Source organism: Bos indicus x Bos taurus, chromosome 10 (genome assembly GCF_003369695.1).
Source record: "Bos indicus x Bos taurus breed Angus x Brahman F1 hybrid chromosome 10, Bos_hybrid_MaternalHap_v2.0, whole genome shotgun sequence".
Classification (NCBI taxonomy): Eukaryota; Metazoa; Chordata; class Mammalia; order Artiodactyla; family Bovidae; genus Bos; species Bos indicus x Bos taurus.
In genome coordinates, this window is record NC_040085.1 from 18356803 (window position 1) to 18379897 (window position 23095).

At 39.1% G+C, this 23095-nt stretch overlaps 1 pseudogene and 2 gene segments (V, D, J or C); all 3 read right to left on the reverse strand.

The window, feature by feature from the left end:
- Nucleotides 1–12358: 12358 nt before the first annotated feature.
- Nucleotides 12359–13048, reverse strand: LOC113899492 (annotated as a pseudogene).
- Nucleotides 13049–17971: 4923 nt separating this feature from the next.
- Nucleotides 17972–18523, reverse strand: LOC113899374. The segment is given in 2 exon segments: nt 17972–18279; nt 18472–18523. Coding segments are annotated over 2 exon segments (360 nt in total).
- Nucleotides 18524–20975: 2452 nt separating this feature from the next.
- LOC113899493 lies at nt 20976–21831 on the reverse strand. The segment is given in 2 exon segments: nt 20976–21343; nt 21792–21831. Coding segments are annotated over 2 exon segments (408 nt in total).
- Between the last annotated feature and the right edge of the window lie 1264 nt (nt 21832–23095).

The window sequence follows — 23095 nt, forward strand, 5'->3', positions numbered from 1 at the left end:
TCAGTACAGTACTCAACACATTCATAAGATTTTCATCATTTTAAAATAGACTGTGTGAGACAATTTTTTTCCCAGCTGTAGGCTAATGTAAGTATTGGCCACATTTAAGGGAAGCTACCACTTCCCTGATAGCTGAGTTGGTAAAGAATTTGCTGCAAATCAGAAGACCCTGGTTTGATTCCTGGTTTAGGAAGTTCCTCTGGAGAAGAGATAGGCTACCCACTCCAGTATACTTGGGTTTCCCTTGTGGCTCAGCTGGTTAAGAATCCACCTGAAATGCAGGAAACCTGTGTTCGATCCCTGGATTGGGAAGATGCCCTGGAGAAGGGAAAGGCTACTCACTCCATTAGTCTGGCCTGGAGAATTCCATAGACAGCCCATAGGGTTGCAATGAGTCGGATACGACTGAGCGACTTCCACTTTCAAGGGAAGCTAGGTTAAATATATTAGATGGGTTATCATTTTTAAAATTTTTATTTTTATTGAAGTATAGTTTCTTTACAATGTTAGTTTCTGCAATGCAGCAAAAGAAATCTGTTATACATGTATATATTTATCTCCACTCTTTTTTAGATTTCCTTCCCATATTAAATGAACTTTTGGCTTTCTATTGTTTCAACTTAAAATGGTTTATTGCAAAATAACCCTACTGAAGTTGAGAAAGATGTATAAATAGTATCTCATTGTGTAAATGTACTATAGGATATTTATCTGTTCATCCAGTGAGGATCACTGGTTAATTTCAAATACTAATGTACATATTTTTGTGTGAACATAAAGTTTTCCTTTCTCAAACATAAATACCCAGTAGTGTGATTGCTGGGTTGTTCAGTAAGTGAATATTTAAGTTTATGTGAAACTCTTGGATTGTTTTCTAGAATGACTGGGCCATTCACCCACCAGCAATGCATGAGTGATCCGATTTCTCTGCTTCCTTGCCAGAATTTGGTATTGTCAGTAATTTTCATTTTAGCCCTTATGATAGATGTGAAGTGTTTTCTCTTTCTAATTTTAATTTGGATTTACCTAATATAATTTTAGGGGTATATTCTTTGGATTTTCTACATAGATAATCATGTTACCAGCAAATTGTGGCAGTTTTACTTTTTCTTTCAACTCTATTAGATTGTTACATCTACTTTCTTTATTGCACTGGCTCCAACATCTAGCCCTGTACGGAAGGAGTGACAAGAATGGACACTCTGGTTTTGTTCTCTTTATTAGAGAAAATCGTAGTTTTTTACTAGTAAGAATACCATTAGCTATTGAGGAGATTCCCCATCTTCTTGTGTTGCTCAGAGTTTTCACCATAACTGACTACTGAATTTTTGCAAATCCTTTTTTTCTGACTAGATTAATATGATGATATGATTTTTCTTTTCTACCCTGTTAATATGGTAAATTCCATCCATTGATTTTCAATATTAAAGTGTCTTGCACTCTTGAAAGAAATTACATTTGTGCTCAGTATATTATTCATTTTATATATCAATGAATTTTACTCGCTAAAATGTTTTCAGAAATTTGTGTCTATCTCCAAGATGAAAGACATTTCCCTGTAGTTTTTGGTTCTTTATGGTCTTTGTCTGATTTGGGTATCAGGGTAATATTAGCCTTATAAAATGAGTGAAGAATTATTTTCTTTATATTTTCTGCAAAAAATTGTGTATAATTCAATGTTTGACAGAATTCTTCAGTAACACTGAGTCTGGGGAATTTTTTTTAATTAAAAATTCAATTTTCATAGACATCATAAATTCAGCTATCTCTGGCCCCTGCTCTGAGGAGAGATGAGGAGGAGCGACCGCTGGAGCCCACAGTGAGGTTTGGGGACAGACAGCAGGTGCTACCAGAGCACTGTGCCTCTGCACAGAAGTAGGTTCCTGCATCTGAGAGCTGGGCAGCCGTGAGGTGCAGGAAGCTGTGCTGTTTGGACTCTCCAAGCCGACCTGTCCATCTCCGCTGTGTCTTCACTTCTCCACCTTTAGCTAATATCATCAAGAGGACAGGACTGCCCCCAGGCCTCTGCTTATACCACTGTAAACTGTAAAAGGTGCTTGAGGAATTGCAGTACGTGGTGAAGTTCTCTCCTTCTTGCAGAAGCAAGAATTCACGAAAATGCTTTATCTGTTGTCCATTCATTTCTATTCAGAAAAGCAATGAGAAGTAACAGAGAAAGTCTGATTAGATGTTTATTCTCTCAGCTATAATGGTGTCTTTCATTCTTCTTGTGTATTTTCTCCTTCTTTCCATGTCTCCTTCCCCAACTCCCTCTATCTCCCACGTTTTAGTTTTTATGTTTTTCTCAACATCCTGCTCTCAGTCAGAAAATCCCACTCCTACAGTTGCCTGTATATAAGATTCCTCTGTGCTGAATTTTCTGGGAGCAATCAAACTCACATGATATTTGTATCCATAAGATCAACACTGGTGCGAACAGTAGCATCTCCCTTTTCTTCCTCTTCAGAAAGAGTTGCTGAATCTGCCTGCTCCTAAAAGGGTTTCTCTTGTATCAGCTTCTTCCAGATCTATAGAAATGTATTCTATACTGCCTTTTGGAAAGAAAATAGAAAGGAGTGACTACAGTTTGAAACAGCCAATCAGACTTACTACCTTATTACCCGCCCATTTTCCCCAGGGAGTGTCTGTTTGCAGATGCTGCCCCTCCGTGACTGGATCAAAAATTGCTGATCCACTAATACCTGGTAAATAGTGGTTACTCAAACATTTGTTGAATGATAAATAAATGTGTATGTTTGCATATGTGAGAATTTGAATGCAAATGTCCCAAAGAGCAATTTAAAAGTGCCCTTCCATGAATGTAAACAGTCAGGAGTTGCTTGTAGCTATTTAGAAATGTTACCTTTGGAAAACTGTCTGAGCCCCAGTAGCCCTAGTTCTCCCACAACAAATCACCATGAATTTGATGGCTCCAAAAAACAAGAATCGGTTCCCTTCAACCTGGAGGGCAGAGGTCTGACAACAAGGTGTCAGCAGGAACATACTCCTTCCAAATGTTCTAGAAGAGACTCCTCCCATGCCTCTTCTGGCTTCTGGTGGTTCCATGTGGTCCTTTGCCTGTGACTGTATACCTCCAACCTCCTCCTCCATTGAGAAGACCTCACAAGGACTTCCTGTCACAAGGACACACACTTCTCACCTGTGTGTCTCTTAAAAGGATACTTGTCACTGGATTGAGGCCCCACCAAGACAATCCAGTATGATTAGATTTTGACATCCTTTGCTTAATTACATTTGAAAAGGTTCTTTGTTAAGTAAGTTCACATTCACAGTTTCTGTGGATTAGGATGTGAATGTATCTTTTGGGGCCACCCTCCAACCCACTATAGGGTCCTTAATGTCTTTGAAGTGTTGCCATGTATTTATACAAACAGTAGAAATCTCAAAACTTCTTTAAAGTCAAAAGTAAATCTGAATCTGAATGACTTTATATATAGAAACAGAAAGAGAAGCAGGTTTAGGATGTAATGGAAAAGGAAAATCCCATGAGTTAACAAAGTTGAAATGCACATGATTGGGATAACTTTTCCTTTTCAGGCATGTTGGATTTGAACTCAAAATGAAGATAAATCTAGGAATGCTATGTTGGTGAAGGCTCCACTCCCACCCTAAAAGAGCAAAGGTTCTGAAGCAGCACTTGGGGATGTTTTAAAAGTTCCCTGGTCTTCATGAAGATCAGGACCCCTGCCACAGTTTACGCAGAAGGATGTAAACCAAGACAGAATAGTCACCCACTGGAGAAGGTTGCCCTTTCCCAACTCACACCATCGTATTTGCTAAAGCCTATCTCTGGGTCTTGTGCTGTGAAGGAGATATTTGCTAAATGACAAGAAGAGAACTTGACCATGCTTTGGTTTGTGGACTAAAAGGAATCTCTTCATGCCTCGTAGGAAACAGTTTGAATGAATATAAATATAAAATGGCCCTCAGTGGCAAATATTCCTGTCAAACCATCTTAAGAGGGGACCAGATCCAAGAATATTTATAATTAAATGTTAGCAATATTCTCCTCTGAGATTTCACATAAGAAGTAATGTTGCTTGACCTGGGCTGTAAAGGTTGAGTCCATATAAGTGTTTTAAACAAGTACTTGGGAAAAATCATTCTGACCAAAGAGGACAGTATCTGCAAAGGTTCAGATTAAGGAAAGAGCTTCAGTTCAGTTCAGTTCAGTTGAGTCGCTGCGTCGTGTCTGACTCTTTGCGACCCCATGAGTCACAGCACGCCAGGCCTTCCTGTCCATCACCAACTCCTGGAGTTCACCCAGACTCATGTCCATCGAGTCAGTGATGCCATCCAGCCATCTCATCTTCTGTCGTCCTCTTCTCCTCCTGCCTCTGCCTCCAATCCCTCCCAGCATCAGAGATTTTTCCAATGAGTCAACTCTTCCCATGAGCTGGCCAAAGGACTAGAGTTTCAGCTTCAGCATCATTCCTTCCAAAGAACACCCAGGACTGATTTCCTTTAGAATGGACTGGTTGGATCTCCTTGCAGTCCAAGGGACTCTCAAGAGTCTTCTCCAACACCACAGTTCAAAAGCATAAATTCTTCAGTGCTCAGCTTTCTTCACAGTCCAACTCTCACATCCATACATGACCACTGGAAAAACCATAGCCTTGACTAGACGGACCTTTGTCAGCAAAGTAATGTCTCTGCTCTTTAATATGCTATCTAGGTTGGTCATAACTTTCCTTCCAAGGAGTAAGCGTCTTTTAATTTCATGGCTGCAATCACCATCTGCAGTGATTTTGGAGCCCAAAAAAATAAAGTCTGACACTGTTTCCACTGTTTCCCTATCTATTTCCCATGAAGTGATGGGACCACATGCCATGATCTTAGTTTTCTGAATGTTGAGCTTTAAGCCAACTTTTTCACTCTCCTCTTTCACTTTCATCAAGAGGCTTTTTAGTTGCTCTTCACTTTCTGCCATAAGGGTGGTGTCATCTGCATATCTGAGGTTATTGATATTTCTCCCAGCAATCTTGATTCCAGCTTGTGCTTCTTCTAGCCCAGGGTTTCTCATGACGTACTCTGCATAGAAGTTAAATAAGCAAGGTGACAATATACAGCCTTGACGTACTCCTTTTCATATTTGGAACCAGTCTGTTGTTCCATGTCCAGTTCTAATATGTCTAGTTGTAACTGGACATGGATTTACTATGGGCATGGGTTTACTGAAATACCATACGGACTTTTAACACCTCTGTTGGCTTATAGTTATGGAAGATGAACTCAATGAGAATACCAGTTGATATCTAAATAACTATTTTTGTATCTATTTTTCTAAAATCAGGAGAATTCCCTGCTTTTTTGCAGGGGACTCTAGTTAAACATAATTTTAATCTTTCAAAATATATCATGTCAACCACTTTATGAGAAACAACATACTGGGAATTTTAATGGAAGAAATAATTTTGTATTGGAATAAACTGAAGTTTCATATATGACCTATTGCACTAATAATGATAGGAAAAAGGAGTAAAGAGAGGAAAGAAGGAAAAGAGAGAGGGAGGGAGGAAGGAAAAGAAACAGAAATAGAAGGAAAGGATTAATGAGTTTATGAATAAATAAATATTTTCAAATATAACCCTGTCTTCATTATGCATATGAGGTTGACTGTCTCTTCTATTTTTATAGAAAATCTAACTCACCCTTTCAATATTTTATTGCATCCCTAGCAATTATTAGTAACATCAGTCATGAATATTTCTTTACTCAATAAATATTTATTGAACACCTACTATATGTTGGGTACTGGGCTGATAACTGAGAACACTTCAATAAGCAAAAGGAACGAAAAGATATGTTTCAGGAATAGTGAAGTGAGGAAAAGGAAAGTGAGCTCCATGTCTGTGAAGAGGAAGAAATGAGTGAAAAAGTGACTGGAGGGATATTCTGGTGTTTGGAAAGTGCTACAGCACCTCTCATTGCACTTTCCAAGACCTCAGTACAGTATCTGTTCCTTCATCTCTGACTCATGAATCAAAGCAATTTCCAAAGCATGGTAAACACAGCAATTTACATTTAGGTATGCTAAAGCTGAAACTCCAGTACTTTGGCCACCTCATGAGAAGCTGGCAATAGACCGATGTGTTACTGATTGTAGCAAGATTCTGAAGCATCCTGAGCTCCTTATTCACCACACATTTTCGCCAGGAGAAAAGATTTAGAGGAAATTAGAGCACAGGACAGGAAAATAATAGAGAGGTATTCCAGTCCTTGATGTGAGCGGCATCACTGACATAATATTCTTGGATCATCAAAAAGACAGAAATCTATCCTCCTCCACTCATTTGAAAAGACTCTGATGCTGGGAGGGATTGGGGACAGGAGGAGAAGGGGACGACAGAGGATGAAAAGGCTGGATGGCATCACCGACTCAATGGACGTGAATTTGAGTGAACTCCAGGAGTTGGTGATGGACCGGGAGGCCTGGCATGCTGCGATTCATGGGGTCGCAAAGGTTCGGACACGACTGAGGGACTGAACTGAACTGAACTGAACTGAACACATTCTACACAGGAGGATAGATTTCTGTCTTTTTGATGATCCAAGAATATTACGTCAGTGATGCCGCTCATATCAAGGACTGGAACACCTCTCTATTATTTTCCTGTCCTGTGCTCTAATTTCCTCTAAATCTTTTCTCCTGGGGAAATTGTGTGGCTAATAAGGAGCTCAGGATGTTTCAGAATCTTGCTACAATCAGTAACACATCGTTCTATTGCCATTTGGATATTTAGAGGACTAGCATGTTTCTTTACAGAATTAAGGATTATTGCTTTTCTCGAGTCACAACATATGCTTTTTATTCTAACACTTGACATTTTTCCATGAACTGTTTCACCTTCTGTGATGGGCATTGTGATTCATTCCACTGACTTTCCAATTGACTCATTATTTTGGAGCTTATTGCTTCCAGTGAGGCCGCATTGAACAACAAATGCCGAGATTTTGCAGCTTGACATTAGCAGATTTAAAAATAAATGTAACAGTTGGGATAAGACATATTAACTGAATATAGGCAACTTTTAAAATCTCTTAGAGGCTTAGCTTTCTAATAGGTAGCATAGGTCTCAGAATAACTCACTAAATGGTAATGAAGATTAAAAGATACATTGAGGATTTTCTAAAAAAACAGTGATTTTAAAGCCAAAAAGAAACAAATGTTTGATAGATTTGACAGTATAAGACTAAAGACAACATCATTTAAAAAATAAATGGTACTATGTTAGAATAAAACATACAAACAAATATAAACATCGAAATATCAAGTAAGATATCAAAATAATTCTAGCAAATAAAACTAACCTCTTACTCCTTGGAAGGAAAGTTATGACCAACCTAAACAGCATATTAAAAAGCAGAGACATTACTTTGCCAACAAAGGTCCGTCTCGTCAAGGCTATGATTTTTCCAGTGGTCATGTATGGATGTGAGAGTTGGACTGTGAAGAAAGCTGAGCACCGAAGAATTGATGCTTTTGAACTGTGGTGTTGGAGAAGACTCAAGAGTCCCTTGGACTGCAAGGAGATCCAACCAGTCCATTCTGAAGATCAGCCCTGGGATTTCTTTGGAAGGAATGATGCTAAAGCTGAAACTCCAGTAGTTTGGCCACCTCATGCGAAGAGTTGACTCATTGGAAAAGACCCTGATGCTGGGAGGGATTGAGGGCAGGAGGAGAAGGGGACAACAGAGAATGAGATGGCTGGATGGCATCACTGACTCGATGGACATGAGTCTGAGTGAACTCTGGGAGTTGGTGATAGACAAGGAGGCCTGGGGTGCTGCAATTCATGGAGTCGCAAAGAGTCAGACATGACTGAGCGACTGAACTGAACTGAACTGAATGGAAAAAATGGTCAAAAGATAGGAATAAGCATATGACCAAGGGTGAATGAAAGAGTGCCAATATACAGAGAAAAAAATTGCTCAAAAGCACTAGGGATCAGTAAAATGCCATACATAAAGTATATTAGGATTGCTAAAATGAAAAAGGCTGATAATTCTCAATTTTTGGAAGATGCAAATTGCACCTTCTCACTCCCTGTTGGTTGAAGTATAACTGTTTATACCACTTGAATGGAAATTGGCACTTTATCAAAAAATTTTTAAATGCGCCTTTTTTGGCAAACACTCATTCCAGTTTCAGAAATTGCATTACAATAGACATGTCTCCATATATACAAAAGTCAATCTACAAAGATGTATAAAGACAACACTCTTTATGATAGCACAGTAACAGAAACAAATATTTATTAATGGAAAAGTAGTTAATAATAGAATATTTCAGAGTACTACATAGACATTATAAAGAATACTGGACCACTTCCCAGGTGCCACAGTGGTAAAGAATCCACCTCCAATGCAGGAGACAAAGGATCATGTTTGATCCCTGAATTGGGAAGATCTTCTGCAGAAGAAAATGGCAACCCACTCCAGTATTCTTGCCTAGAAAATCCCATGGACAGAGGAGCCTGAAGGGCTACAGTTCTTGAATTGGCAAAAAGTCGGGCATGAAAAAAGTCTTTGGAACAACGAGAATTATTTGTATTTTTTTCACTGCTAGGTTAAGACTAACACACTGGAATGAACATTTTATTGACACAAGAAAGAACCATGAAAAATTGCTAATGCTTCTCATTTTATTTCTATCTTGCAATTAGGATTATTCAGTTCAGTTCAGTTCAGTCGCTCAGTCGTGTCTGACTCTTTATGACCCCATGAATCACAGCACGCCAGGCCTCCCTGTCCATCACCAACTCCCAGAGTTCACTCAGACTCACGTCCATCGAGTCAGTGATGCCATCCAGCCATCTCATCCTCTGTCATCCCCTTCCAGCACAAGCTGGAATCAAGATTGCTAGGAGACCAGAAACTATTAAACTCCTAGAGGAGAACATAGGCAAAACACTCTCCGACATACATCACAGCAGGATCCTCTATGACCCAACTCCCAGAATATTGGAAATAAAAGCAAAAATAAACAAATGGGACCTAATTAAACTTAAAGGCTTCTGCACAACAAAGGAAACTATAAGCAAGGTGATAAGACAGCCTTCAGAATGGGAGAAAATAATAGCAAATGAAGCAATTGACAAACAACAAATCTCAAAAATATACAAGCAACTCCTACAGTTCAATTCCAGAAAAATAAATGACCCAATCAAAAAATGGGCCAAAGAACTAAATAGACATTTCTCCAAAGAAGACATACAGATGGCTAACAAACACATGAAAAGATGCTCAACATCACTCATTATCAGAGAAATGCAAATCAAAACCACTATGAGGTACCATTGCACGCCAGTCAGAATGGCTGCGATCCAAAAGTCTACAAGCAATAAATGCTGGAGAGGGTGTGGAGAAAAGGGAACCCTCTTACACTGTTGGTGGGAATGCAAACTAGTACAGCCACTATGGAGAACAGTGTGGAGATTCCTTAAAAAACTGGAAATAGAACTGCCTTATGTGTATCCCACTGCTGGGCATACACACCGAGGAAACCAGAATTGAAAGAGACACATGTACCCCAATGTACATCGCAGCACTGTTTATAATAGCCAGGACATGGAAGCAACCTAGATGTCCATCATCAGATGAATGGATAAGAAAGCAGTGGTACATATACACAATGGAGTATTACTCAGCCATTAAAAAGAATGCATTTGAGTCAGTTCTAATGAGGTGGATGAAACTGGAGGCTATTATACAGAGTGAAGTAAACCAGAAAGAAAAACACCAGTACAGTATACTAACGCATATATATGGAATTTAGAAAGATGGTAATAATAACCCTGTGTATGAGACAGCAAAAGAGACACTGATGTATAGAACAGTCTTATGGACTCTGTGGGAGAGGGAGAGGGTGGGATGATTTGGGAGAATGGCATTGAAACATGTATAATATCGTATATGAAACAAGTTGCCAGTCCAGGTCTGATGCACGCGACTGGATGCTTGGGGCTGGTGCACTGGGACGACCCAGAGGGACGGTATGGAGAGGGAGGTGGGAGGAGGGTTCAGGATGGGGAATACATGTATATCTGTGTCGGATTCATTTTGATATGTGGCAAAACCAATACAATATTGCCAAGTTAAAAAATTAAATTAAATTAAAAAAATTTAAAAATTAAAAATATTTTACCTTGGTGGCTTCTATTGCTTCTGATGTGAAGTTAGGTATCATTCTTAATGATGTTTCCCAGAATACAATATGGAAAGTGTCCATGGATATTGGCAAGATTGTTTCCACTTAAATAGATTTTTGCATTTGCCTTCAATCATTGCAGTGAAAGTCACAATCTTCTGCCAAAACCAGAGTGGTAGACTTGCAGAATTCCTTATTCAAATTTATGGCTTTCCTCATAGCATTGCTCCTGAATAAGGAGATTGTTTTGTAGGAAGTCAAGTATGGCAGTGAGTGGAAATTCTTGCTATGAACAAAGAGGTTATGGGATGGGTAGTAGAAGAGGTAGTTATAAATACCAGCTATAATCATGTGGTCATTTTCAGGAATGAGAACAATAATACTTATGTGAATTTTTTTTCATTTTGATGTAAATATATTTATGTATTACATTAACCAATTTTAATTCCCCTCTCCCATTTGCTTACATGTAGTAATGTAAGATATGCTAATATAAGTCAATCTTATATCTTATTATAGCTTAGTAGTGCCTGGAAAATCCCATGGATGGAGAAGCCTGGTAGGCTGCAGTCCATGGGGTCGCTAAGAGTCGGACATGACTGAGCGACTTCACTTTCACTTTTCACTTTCATGCATTGGAGAAGGAAAATGGCAATCCACTCCAGTGTTCTTGCCTGGAGAATCCCAGGGACGAGGAGCCTGGTGGGCTGCCGTCTATCGGGGCGCACAGAGTCGGACACAACTGAAGCAACTTAGCAGCAGCGAAGATAAAGGATTCAATGGGAGAATGTGGCTTAGCTAGAAAAGAAAATAACTTCACTCCCAAATGGATAAATGAACTTGCTATAATCTTTGCAGGATGAAGTTAGAATCTTTTGGGTTGAATGAGGAATTACTGCATTATATTAGCAAGAACTGTGGTGTTGGAAAAGATTCTTGAGAGTTCCTTGGACTACAAGGAGATCAAGCCAGCCAATCCTAAAGGAAATCAATCCTGAATATTCATTGGAAGGACTGATGCTGAAGCTGAAACTCCAGTAATTTGGCCACTTGATGAGAAGAGCCACTCTTTGGGAAAGACCCTGGTGCTTGGAAAGATTGAACACAAAAGGAGAAGGGGGCAGCAGAGGATGAGATTGTTAGATAGCATTACCAAATCAAGGGATGTGAATTTGAGCAACCTCTGGAAGATGGTGGAGGATAGAGAAAGTTGTTAAGAGAGTACAGATGGATGCCAGGTTAACAAAGAGGGTACTGTAGCAGCTTTGTACTATCCAAACTAACTGGAAATATCTTTCCCAGAAAGTGCTTCCCGTATTGTTCTTGGTTAGGATTGGCCACAAAAGAAATTTGTGTAACATTTGCAAGGTGATTGTGATGAAGTAGCCATAGGTTTTATGTTTTGGGGGTTGGTACAGGGCTCCAGGGACTATGGTTGTTCACTCATATTGCTGCTGATCTGATAGCTCAACTTATTGTTGATTCACAACTCCTTCACTTCCCACCAAACCTCCTCCTGGTCTTCTCTGTTTTGGGCTGAGTATGCAGGTAGCATGACACCAAATGACACCCACTTCTCCTAAGGTCACCCACTACTGTGAGACTGAAGAAGGTGAAACAGACAAATTTTAGTGTGTCTTGGTGGTTTCCATTTACCTCGTGGCTCTAGTTTGTCCTTATGAGTCATAGTTTGTCCATGCTCTGGTCTATATCCAACTTTCTTCTTCAAATATTACTCTAGCTGACAAACAATGAGTTCAGTCTCAACATCAGATACCAAGATAACAGATTTGTATACACTCTTCCACCAGATCTAGCAATTACTTGAGTCCTAATCTTTATAACTAATTTCTTATTCCACACCACTGGTGGTTCTGCTTCTTTGATTGTACCTTCGGTGACACAATACTAAGAATAAAGGACTAAGGAAATTATTTTTATGATGATTCCAAGTAACTATACCCAGATTTGTGATGTGAGTGTATTTTAGTGAAACTGTCACTTTAAATTATTTATGGAGCAAGTTTAGACAACTTTACACATGTTCTGTATGATTGATTTAAAGTCAAAAATTCAAGAGGAGAATGTTAACAGTAGAAAATTACTCTGGACATCAAATAACAAGGAAGAAGCTTTTATTTAGAATTAAATTCTATGATCCAGACCACAGATGAAGCAACCACATGATTACCATTTCTTGCTGGGATCTGCAGGTGTGCATTTCAGCTGGAGTCCTGCAGCAGGGAGGCTCTCTCTTATTAAGCTCTGGGGTTTTTGTTCAGCTTGTCCCATTACTTCAACCACTGTGAGTTCACAGAGAGCACAGAAGTACTTTCCAGTATCTTCCAGCTGTAAGGCTGAAATGGTGAGGCTGATGGAGGTATCTGCTTTCTGGAAGTTTACAGAGTAACGGCCATCCCTTGCATTCCCATCTTCTGAATACTGACGAATGAGGTAAGTCATCTGTCCACTGGGAAGCTGCTTGTACTAAAAAATGTAGTAGGAGATCATGTACCAACTGACTTCATACTGACAGTTCAGAGTGACTGATTGCCCCACTTGCAGGTTATGTCTGGCTGGTCTTGAGTAACTTTCTGGGCCACACCAGATCCTGTGAAAAAAATCAGAAAACAGAGATGAAGCAGTGAATAAAATAGTGTAGGAATTAGACTCATTTAGGTCTCCAAAAAGAAAAACTAAACTGAAATCTTAAGATGCTTGCTTTTCTCCAGTCCTCCTTTCCTCCCCAAGTCCCGGTGAAACACCACGTGCCTGTGTGCAGTCCTTTCACCCTGAACACTTGCACCCATGCTTGAGAGCATCCCTACCAGAGAAGGTGAAGGCCAGGAACACCCAGAGCAGACTGGAGAGCAGCATGAGGCATGGACTCCCCTGCACAAATCTGTTTAATTCTGCCTCAAGCTGAGAGTTCAGTGTCTTTAAGTGCCTGAGAGCACATATACATCGTACCTGGGTTCCTTGTGACTCTCCCCCAAGACAGGAAGTGGGGTTTGTCATGTAGATCAACCACATGGTCTGTGCACAGATGGAAAAAGTCTCAGTTCAGTTCAGTCACTCAGTCCTGTCCAACTCTTTGTGACCCCATGGACTGCAGCATGCCAGGCTTCCCTGTCCATTACCAATTCCCAGAGTTTACTCAAAGTCATGTCCATTGAGTTGGTGATGCCATCCAACCATCTCATCCTCTGTCATCCTGTTCTCCTCCTGCCTTCAATCTTCCCCAGCATCAGGCTCTTTGCAAATGAGTCAGTTTTTCGCATCAGGTGGTCAAAGTATTGGAGTTTCAACTTCAGTATCAATCTTTTCAATGAATATTCAGGACTGATTTCCTTTAGGAGGGACTGGTTTGATCTCCTTGCAGCCCAAGGGGCTCTCAAGAGTTTACTCCAATGCTACAGTTCAAAAGCATCAATTCTTTGGTACTTTCTTTATGGTCCAACTCTCACATCCATACGTGATTACTGGAAAAACCATAGCTTTAAGTATATGACTACTGTCTGGCTCACCACAAATCTTTACTTTGTCTACCTATTTTTCCCTGGTCATTATGTTTGGCAGATCCTGAAAAGGGGCATGAAGAAAGCAATTAATATTAAAGGTTTGAACTGAGGGAAACTGAAGATTAAACAAGTTGACATACATCGGTAATTATTCAGTAAAATGATTTTTCCATCCTGTTTAAGATATAATTTTGTGTAGCCTATGAAACATTCTTGTAATCTACTGATTAGTCATTCATTAGCCTTTACTTACTTGTCTCCATCCAGAATCTAGTGACTGTTTTAAAATATTCACAGATCTTAGGCCTTCTGGTGAAAAGCAATCTTATCCAAAATAATTAATGTATCTCTCTCTCTCTTTTTTTTTTTTTCTTTTTTTACTAAGTTCCAGGGCTCTACTCAGATTTTTCAATAAATAAAATTACTTCAACATGAATGATTTTTTAAAAATCAGTCCATCTGAATTTCAGAGCCTATTCAGTGATTTGTATTTAAATGAAATTATAACAGGAATAAAATATTGTTTTGAAATCTGATATTGCTTCTTATGCATTAGACTTTGAGGGGGATCAGAGGTAACAATCCTGTTACCTCTAAATGTAGAATTGTACTTATTAGATCATGTGTCCTAGAATTATCATGTCACATTTTCTGTCTCATTGGTCCAGAGTATTCCATCTCACTTGTTAGTCACTCTTTATTATTTCTCTTTGTAAAATAAAGTTAAGATAGACATGCTGGAGTTTTCTCTGATGTAATGTTATAATGCACTCCTATGAAACTTAATATCTACAGACTGCAGACACTTAGTACCTGTCAACCCCAAAGAAGCTGGTGACTGAAGTTCTCTGCACTGTTTCATGTCCATGTGGAATGCAGCTGTCAATCTTCCATTTGGTTTCATTGCTATAAGAGATGAATTAATATAAAAGAACAAAAGCAAATAGGCAAGTAGAAAAGAAAATACAGACAAGTTCTAAAACAGTGCCATTTCACATAATTTAAGATCAAAGTAACTCATGAATGAGTGAAGCAGAAAGGAAAGGTTGTATTTATCTGAGACATCTACTCTTCTGTCCCATTTCACTTCTGAGTGCTGATAGGCAATGAATGCCTGGGCTTGAAATTACTTGTAACTAAGCAGAGGAGATCATGAATGACCACAGCAGCCTGTGCAGCAGCATGATATTATAAAATATAGATATATATTAATATTATAATTACATGTATATTAGGAAACTGATACTGATAAAATTTTTTAACAAAATACAGACTGTAATATTACCCATCAGTTTTTATATGTGCTCTTTGGTTTTGATATGAAGCTCTATGAAGTTTTATCACATATATAGGTTCTTGTACCACCACTAAAATCATGACACAGAATTGTTCCATTTCTCTAAAGAAACCCTCTTTGCATACCCTCCCCATCCCTGCAATTCTTTATAACCCCAGTAACTACTGAGGTTATAAAGTAGTATAATCTTTTCATCTCTGTATTTTGTCCTTTTGAGAATATAATCATAATAATCCAATAAGCGTAATCATACACCATGTCACCTCTGAGATTGACTTTTTTTTCATTCAGCATAGCATCCTGAGATCCATCTAGGCTATATTTGTTTAGTCACTAAGTCCTGTCTGATTCTTTTATGACCCCATATACTGTAGCCCACCAGGCTCCTTTGTCTATGGAGTTTCCCAGGCAAAAATACTGGACTGAGTTGCCATTTCCTTCTCCACGGAATCTTCCCAACCCAGGGATAAAACCCAGGTCTTCTGCATTTCAGGCAGATTCTTTACCACTGATTCACCTAGGAAGGCCCATCTAGGCTACTAAATGTATCAGTAGTCTGTTTCTTTTAATCGCTACAGTCACCAACTTATGGTATTGATTTCAGTTTTATTTTTTACTTTCCAGTGGTAAGAAAGCAATACGCATTCAGTAGAAACCATACTTGGAATTTTTAAATTTGATATTTTTCGATCCTAGCAACATGTGGCATATTTTCCAGAATGACTGGACCACTCTGGATGATTCTGGGAAGCAGCAGTGAGCTGAGCTCCTGGCAGCAGTGAGCTGAGCTCCTGGCCAGCCCTGAAATCATGAGTGTAAACAACCGACACACTTAGATTCATTCTGTACTCATACAACCATTCTGGTTTTCACTTTCAGTGCGTGTGTGATAAGTTGCTGCTGTCGTGTCCGACTCTTTGTGACACTCTGGACTGTAGCCCAGCAGGCTCCTCTGTCCATGGGATTCTCTAGGCAAGAATACTGGACTGGGCTGCCATGTCCTCCTCCAGGGGATCTTCCCCATCCAGAGATTGAACTGTGTCTTTTGTGTCTCCCTCATTGGCAGGCAGGTTCTTTACCACTAGCATCACCTGGGAACCTCACTTTCAGTACAGTACTCAATAAATTACATGAGATTTTCAACACTTTTGTATAAAATAGACTTTGTGTTAGATGATTTCTCCCATCTGTAGGCTAATGTAAATGTTGAGCACCTTCAAGGGAGGCTGGGTTAGGTATATTAAATGTATTTTCCACCTATGACATTCTCAACTGAAAATGGTTTATTCAGACACAACTCTATTGAAAGTTGAGAAAAATCTGTAAGTAAGATGTCATTGTACAGAAGATGTATTACAGTTGCATTTACCCAGTGAAAGATGCTTGGCTGATTTCCAGTTTTTGGTGACCACAAATATAGCTACCATGAATATTCAGGTACAGATTTTTGTGTGAATGTTTTTCATTTTTCAAGCATAAATACCCAGGAGTGTGCTTTGCTGAGTTGTAAGGTAAGTGAGTATTTAAGCTTATGCAAAAGTCTTGGACTGTTTTCCAGAATGACTGGACCATTCACCCACCAGCAATGTATGAGTGATCCAATTTCTCTGCATCTTTGCCAGAATTTGGTATTGTCAGTATTTTTAATTTTAGCCTTTATGATAGATGTGAAGTGGTATTTCTTTGTGGCTTCATTTGCACTTCCCTAACTACTAATAACACTGACCATATCTCTATATGCTTATTTCCTTACCACATAGCTCTTTCGTAAAGTGTCTGAATCTTTTGTCCAGGTTTCAACTTTACTGCTTGTTTCTTCCTGCTGAGTTTAGAACGGTTCATTGTATTCTAAATAGTTTTTTGATGAAAATTTATTTTGCAAATATTTCCTGCCATTCTGTGGTTTATCTTTTTCCTTCTCTTAATAGTGTCTTTCACAGAGCAAAAATTTTTACTTTTGATGAAATCTAAGTAATTTATGTTGTATGGACTGTGTTTTTGGTGTTATGTCAAAAATCTTTTTGTCTAACCCTAGGTCATGAAGATATTCTCTTATGTTTTTCCTAAAAGGTTTAATATTACATTTTATAGTTGGATGTATAGTTTGTTTTGAGACTATACACAATCTTTTGTACAAGATGTGATATTTAGGTCAATTTTCAATTATTTCCTAAGAATATACAATCATCCCAACCTCATTTGCTCATAAGACTATGTTGTTACCTCTATTGAACTGTCTTTGCATTTTTCAAAAAATAAGTTTTCCTGTGTGACATTTACACATTTACTCAGTGACATAAACTTGTTAATGATATTCTTTCATTACACTTATAACATTATAGAGCTTGTAGAATGGTTCTCTTTTTTATTACTTATATTTATATTAATAATTTGTCTTTTTTCCCTTGATAATTATACCTAGTAATATATCTATTTTATTGATAATTTTAACAAAATTAAATTTGTATTTCATGGTTATTACTATAGTTTTATTTATATTTCACCAATTGAACATTTTATTATTACATCTTTCATTTTATGTTGGGTTTAATTTGCTTTTCTATCATTTTTTGCTGAGTCCTCATAACAGTTTTTTAACATCTTTCTTTAGTAATATAAGTACTTAAGATAAATTTCCTTCTATGTATTATTTGAGCTCCATCTCATACATCTTTATATAATGTGCTCTCACAATATTTACTTTCAAAATATTTTCTAATAGCCATTGTAATTGTTTCTTTAACCTAGAGTTATTTTAAAGTTAGTGCATATAATCCAAATATTTTGGAGTTTCTAGAGACATCTCTTTGCACTTGATTTTCTATATCATTTCCATCTTGGTCAAATAATAAATTCTGTATAATTTCAGTTTTATTAAATATATTAAGACTTGTTATGCATGCACTGATGTGTGTGTGTTTGTTTGTATGTGTTTCATCTACACAGCAAAGTGTGGCTGGAGCCTCCGCTGCAGGTTTGAGTTCAGGCTGCAGGTGCCTGGGGAGCACTGTGTTGCACAGCACAGAAGTAAGTGCCTGAGTCTGTGGTCTGTGAAGAGGAAATGTGCAGTGAGCTGCGGCGTTCTTTAGGGACTGTGGTGGCCATTAATCTTCCATCCTGCTTTGTCCCTGAAGGAATGTAAAACAGCTGTATGAGGTGGCCCCCAGAGTTCTGAAGATACCAAATCACACTCTGTGAGGAAGTGGAAAAATTACACTGAAGCGTGTAGCTGGCTCCCTCCTGGAGACTCAGGGCTGGGGGACTCTGCTCCACATCCACCCCTTGCACACCTGATGAGGAAAAAGAAACAGTCACTGGTGAGGGTCACTGTAACTCCTAGTAAACCCTGAAAGTGCTCTCCCCATCCCCATAGATGATGAGAAGGATAAAAAGTCTGCAGGACTTGTCAGCTCCTCTCCCTCCCCCAACAATAGAGCAGCGCCTCATTCCTTCAGATCCCATGTGAGTCAGCCCCAACTCACAGCAAACCTGGGCAAACAAAAGCCCCAGCACAGTGCCTGCTAGCCTCTTCATGATGCTTCCTCTTCTTGTTGGGACATTTTCACTGCAAGACGCTTAACTAAACCCTGAGGGACTGAGTGTCATAAGTTGTTCCTGCTCCTGCAGCCAATCAGCTCACCCAACAAATCCTGCTCAGGTGACACTGACCAGATGCCCCACCCTCCCGCCGCAGCCAACTCAGAATGTGCTGCCAGGGGTAGAGTGAGAGAAGGAAACGGAAAGATCATTATTTTATGACTTAAGGGATACTTTCTGAGAACATACCAGAGAACACAGACTCTGGTTTGGAATTTGGGTGAATTTTAGGGAAAAGAAAGCAAAAATTAACTGTATAGCCCCGTCTTCCTCTCACATGGTATGGATGCAGTAGATTCTTCCATAATGAAATCCTTTTTCCCCAGAAGTGCTGAGGATCCAGCTATTGCTTCTCTTATGCTCTCATTTGTGGTTCTAAAGGGTGCTCATGAATCAGCACAGTATCAGGAGTTGCTCCTATTGGCTGGAATACTTTGCTGTATTAAACAGTATTTTTAAATTTATTTTTTAATTAATTTATTTTTAATTGGAGGATAATTACTTTACAATGTTGTGTTGGCTTCTGCCATACAATGATGTGAATCAGCCAGAAGTATACATACATCCCCTCCCTTTGAACCTTCCCCCTATTCCTCTAAGTTGTCACAGAGCACCGTGTTGAGCTCTCTGCATCATACAGCAACTTCCCACTAGCTATCTCTTTTGCATATGGTAATGTATATGTTTCAATGCTATTCTCAATTCATCCCACCCTCTGCTTCCCCTACTGTGTCCAAAGTCTGTTCTCTATGTCTGCATCTCTATGTTTGTCCTTCAAATAGGGTCCATCAACAGATGAATGGATAAAGAAGTTGTGGTACCTATATACATGTGGTACCTATATACATGTGGTACCTATATACAATGGAATATTACTCAGCCATAAAAAAACACACTTGAGACAGTTCTAGTGAGGTGGATGAAACTAGAGCCTGTTAAACAACGTGAAGCAAGTCAGAAAGAAAAAAAACAAATATCGCATATTAATGCATATATATGGATTCTGTAAAAATGGTACTGATTACTTTAAAAGTTATATATACTTATTTTAGACTAGGGCTGCATAAAGAGCAATATTAGTTATCTTAACCACTAGCTGGACATTGAAAATTAAATTGTAATAGTTTTATTTTTATTAAAGCATCTATAATTTTAATTTTAAAATAAATTATTTTAAATAAAATTTCTATTGTAAATACATTTTTTAAAGTGTTGATTACTAGTTTTGTATTCTGCTTGTTAATTTTAGTAAGCTATTTTAGAGAAAAATAAATATTTTTGAAACCATATGAAGATAATTTTAGTTTGTGCTCTTATCTCAGACTCTGTAAATAATATCGATTCTCTGTCAGTAGATTTGGGGGTAAAAGGGATGGAAGAGGAGGATTTGTATATTTTCACTGCAGTGAAAGTGAAGTGATCTGCAGGCACTAACATTCAGATGGACAGTTCAAGGATGCTTCAGTAGCAGCAACACGTAAGCCTAGTTGCTCCAAGGCATGTGGGATCTTAGTTCTCCAATCAGGGATTGAATCTGCATTGGCAGGCAGATTCTTTACCACTGAGCCACCAGGGTAAGCCCCACATGCTGCTTGCATGCCTGCATGCTAAGTTGCTTCAGTCATGTCCAACTCTTTGCAACTCTAAGGTCTGTAATCTGCCAGGCTCTTGTGTCCATGGGATGACCCAGTCAAGAATATTGGAGTGGGTTGTTGTGTCCTCCTCCAGGGGATCTTCCCAAACCTGGAATCGAACCCTTGTCTCTCTCCTGCAGCTTCTGCAGCAGGCAGATTCTTTACTGTTGAGCCAAAGGGGAAGTCCCATGTGCTGCTTAAGGAATATCAAAAATGATGAAAACTCTTTATAAAAGCAGGGTTTCCAGACTTGCCTAGAAAGTGAAAAATTATTATTCACTTAATTTTTGTTTCTTTCAAAAAACTTCTTCATGGGAAATATGAAAGTTCTAGACTAGCAACAATAACATTTCAGATTTTTCTCAGAGAAAGAGTAGTTTGTTTCTGATAAGTGGAACAACTGTAACACATCAGAGTCTAGACTTGGCCTTGGATCCAAATGAAAGAAGCCTTTGGTACAAGAATTATTTGTATGTTTCCCACTTCTTATGTTGGGACTAGCACACTGAAACCAACATTGTATTGACATGAGGAGGAGCCATAACAAATTATTAACACCTCGTTACTTTATTGCTATGCTAAAATTATGATTCTGACATTCCTCAAAATTCTTCTCAGCTACCTCAATAAACTAGGTGCTTATTCCTTGTCCTTTTCTTCTTTTCTTTATCCATCTTCTTCCCTTCTCCTTCCCTTCATTTTCCTCATCTCTTACTGCTCTCTGACTCTCCTTCTAGATGACTCTAGATTTGCTCTCATGACTGCTCCCCCACTGTGTCCCCCCTTCTTCCTACCAGAGATACTGCACAGGTGCAGCCCCGTCTGTCCCAGTGTGCCTCTCTCAGGATGCAGTAGTACACAGCGGTGTCTCTCAGGGTGACCTGGGGCAGGACCAAGGTGCTGGACTTTCTGTCTGAAGCTATGGTCAGAGAGGCCATGCTGCTGTTCACTGTGCCTCGTAAGCCATGAATGACATACTGTGGACTCTGATTGTGATTTTGCTGATACCAATGTATATATTCATCTCCACGAATTGTAGAGTGGTTACAAGGCAGGTTTACATTTTCTCCTTCAGCACAATCCATGGAGTTGGGCTGTGTGGTCTTAGCATCAACCACAGTCCCTAAAGGGTCAAGAAAATAAAATTAGCCCCTGACCACAAATCAGTGTAATTCTGTGGATCAAGCCTATAACATTCCCATAACTGTCTGAACCTACCCCCTATTCCAGTGTTTTTATCTATGTCTTGCAAAATATCATTGGTGTTTATTATATAGAGTTCAGAGACACATGGCAAGAATCTGAGTCTCTATTCTATAGCCTTTATCTCATGGGTCCTTTGCTCACTAAACCCAGGGATTTCTTACAAACTTGTTACTGCTAAGTGCTCTTCTGGGACCATGGCTATGATTTAACCTGTCATGTAGAAGTTTGTGCTCCCTAGCAAATGCATAGATCAGTTCTCATTTCCATTGTTATAATGCTAAATAGAGCACAGGGAGAGTAGAGAGCAAATAACACTTCACGGCCCTTTGACCTCAAGTCATCCCTTGTAGACACAGAACACTTACCCAAGGTCAGAAACACGGTTACTACAGTCACCAGCCTCATACTTCAAGGAGAAACCAGGACCATGGGCTCAGAGCTCAGACTTGTGACTGCTCCTAGGCTTGTTTTACAAAACAGAAAGAACTACAACTGGTAGAGACTTAGAACCAGAGCAGGTATCAGTGTGTTGTTGCCAGGATCTGTTAGCCAATGATCAAGCAGTTCTTTGTCTAGCTCTTCCTCCCCTGTTTTAGTCGTGTCCTCCAAAGAAGGAGAGACATCCCCAACTCACATGGTGTCTGCTGCCATACTCTGTGAAGTTTAAAGTCTGGCTCTGTAAAAGGAACAATGACTTTTACAATGACTTTTACCAATCACAATGATCCATCTATCCAGAGCCATTGTTCTATCATTTGGTTCCTTAAAGACATTATGAAGCTTATGGAAAACATTAATTAATACCAGAAAACTGTACTGAGCTCTGTGTTGTAAGGAGATGAAAATTTCCACCCACATTCCAGAAAATGTATGTGAAACTCCAAAGCAGTCAGTGATGATCTCTGGAGGACAGAAAATATGAATAATGTTGAGACGAAAGCTATGCAACCTGGAGTTCTGGGCTCCTGTAAAGGTCTTTGGAATCACGTGTCTACCACCATCTAGGTAAACATTTCTCAATGCATCTGTTCTTGATATAGTAACTGATGACTCAGATGGTGCTCACCTCATTCTTCTTGAAAAGTGATCTTTAATCCTCACGTTCTCTATGCCCTTGCTTGTAGGTGCTGTGCACCAAGGATGCTAAAGCAGAGAGAAAAGACAGGAAGGAATGCAAACAAGTAGGAATGGAATGTAAGGTGGATGTAAGTGATAGAAAAAGTCAAAGGAAGGGATAAAAGCATAAGAATAGGGAAGGGAAAAGATAATCAGAGGAGGGAAACAGAGAAAGTAGTGTTCAGGAAGGTACATGGAAAGGGCTTAGGCTGTTGGGCTAAGATATCCAAAATCCTTGACCACAGACACTCAGCCCGGGGATTATAAAGTACAAGTTGTCAAAAGAGAATAACATCTTCCCAATGTTGGGATGTTGGGACCATAGTAAAGTCTCTGTCAGGGAAGATCACTCATTCCAACTCCACTGACCACAGAGGGTGGTTCCATCTGAATCCTTCCTTCATCACCTATCTACTCTCATCAACTCAAAAACAGCCTCAGTTCTCCATTCTAGTCTCTGCAAATGGCAAGATAGGTGGTCTATAAACCCAACAACCATCTCCTCCCTCAAAATTGTACTGTGTGTAATATATTGCGTGTCACCCGTTATGTA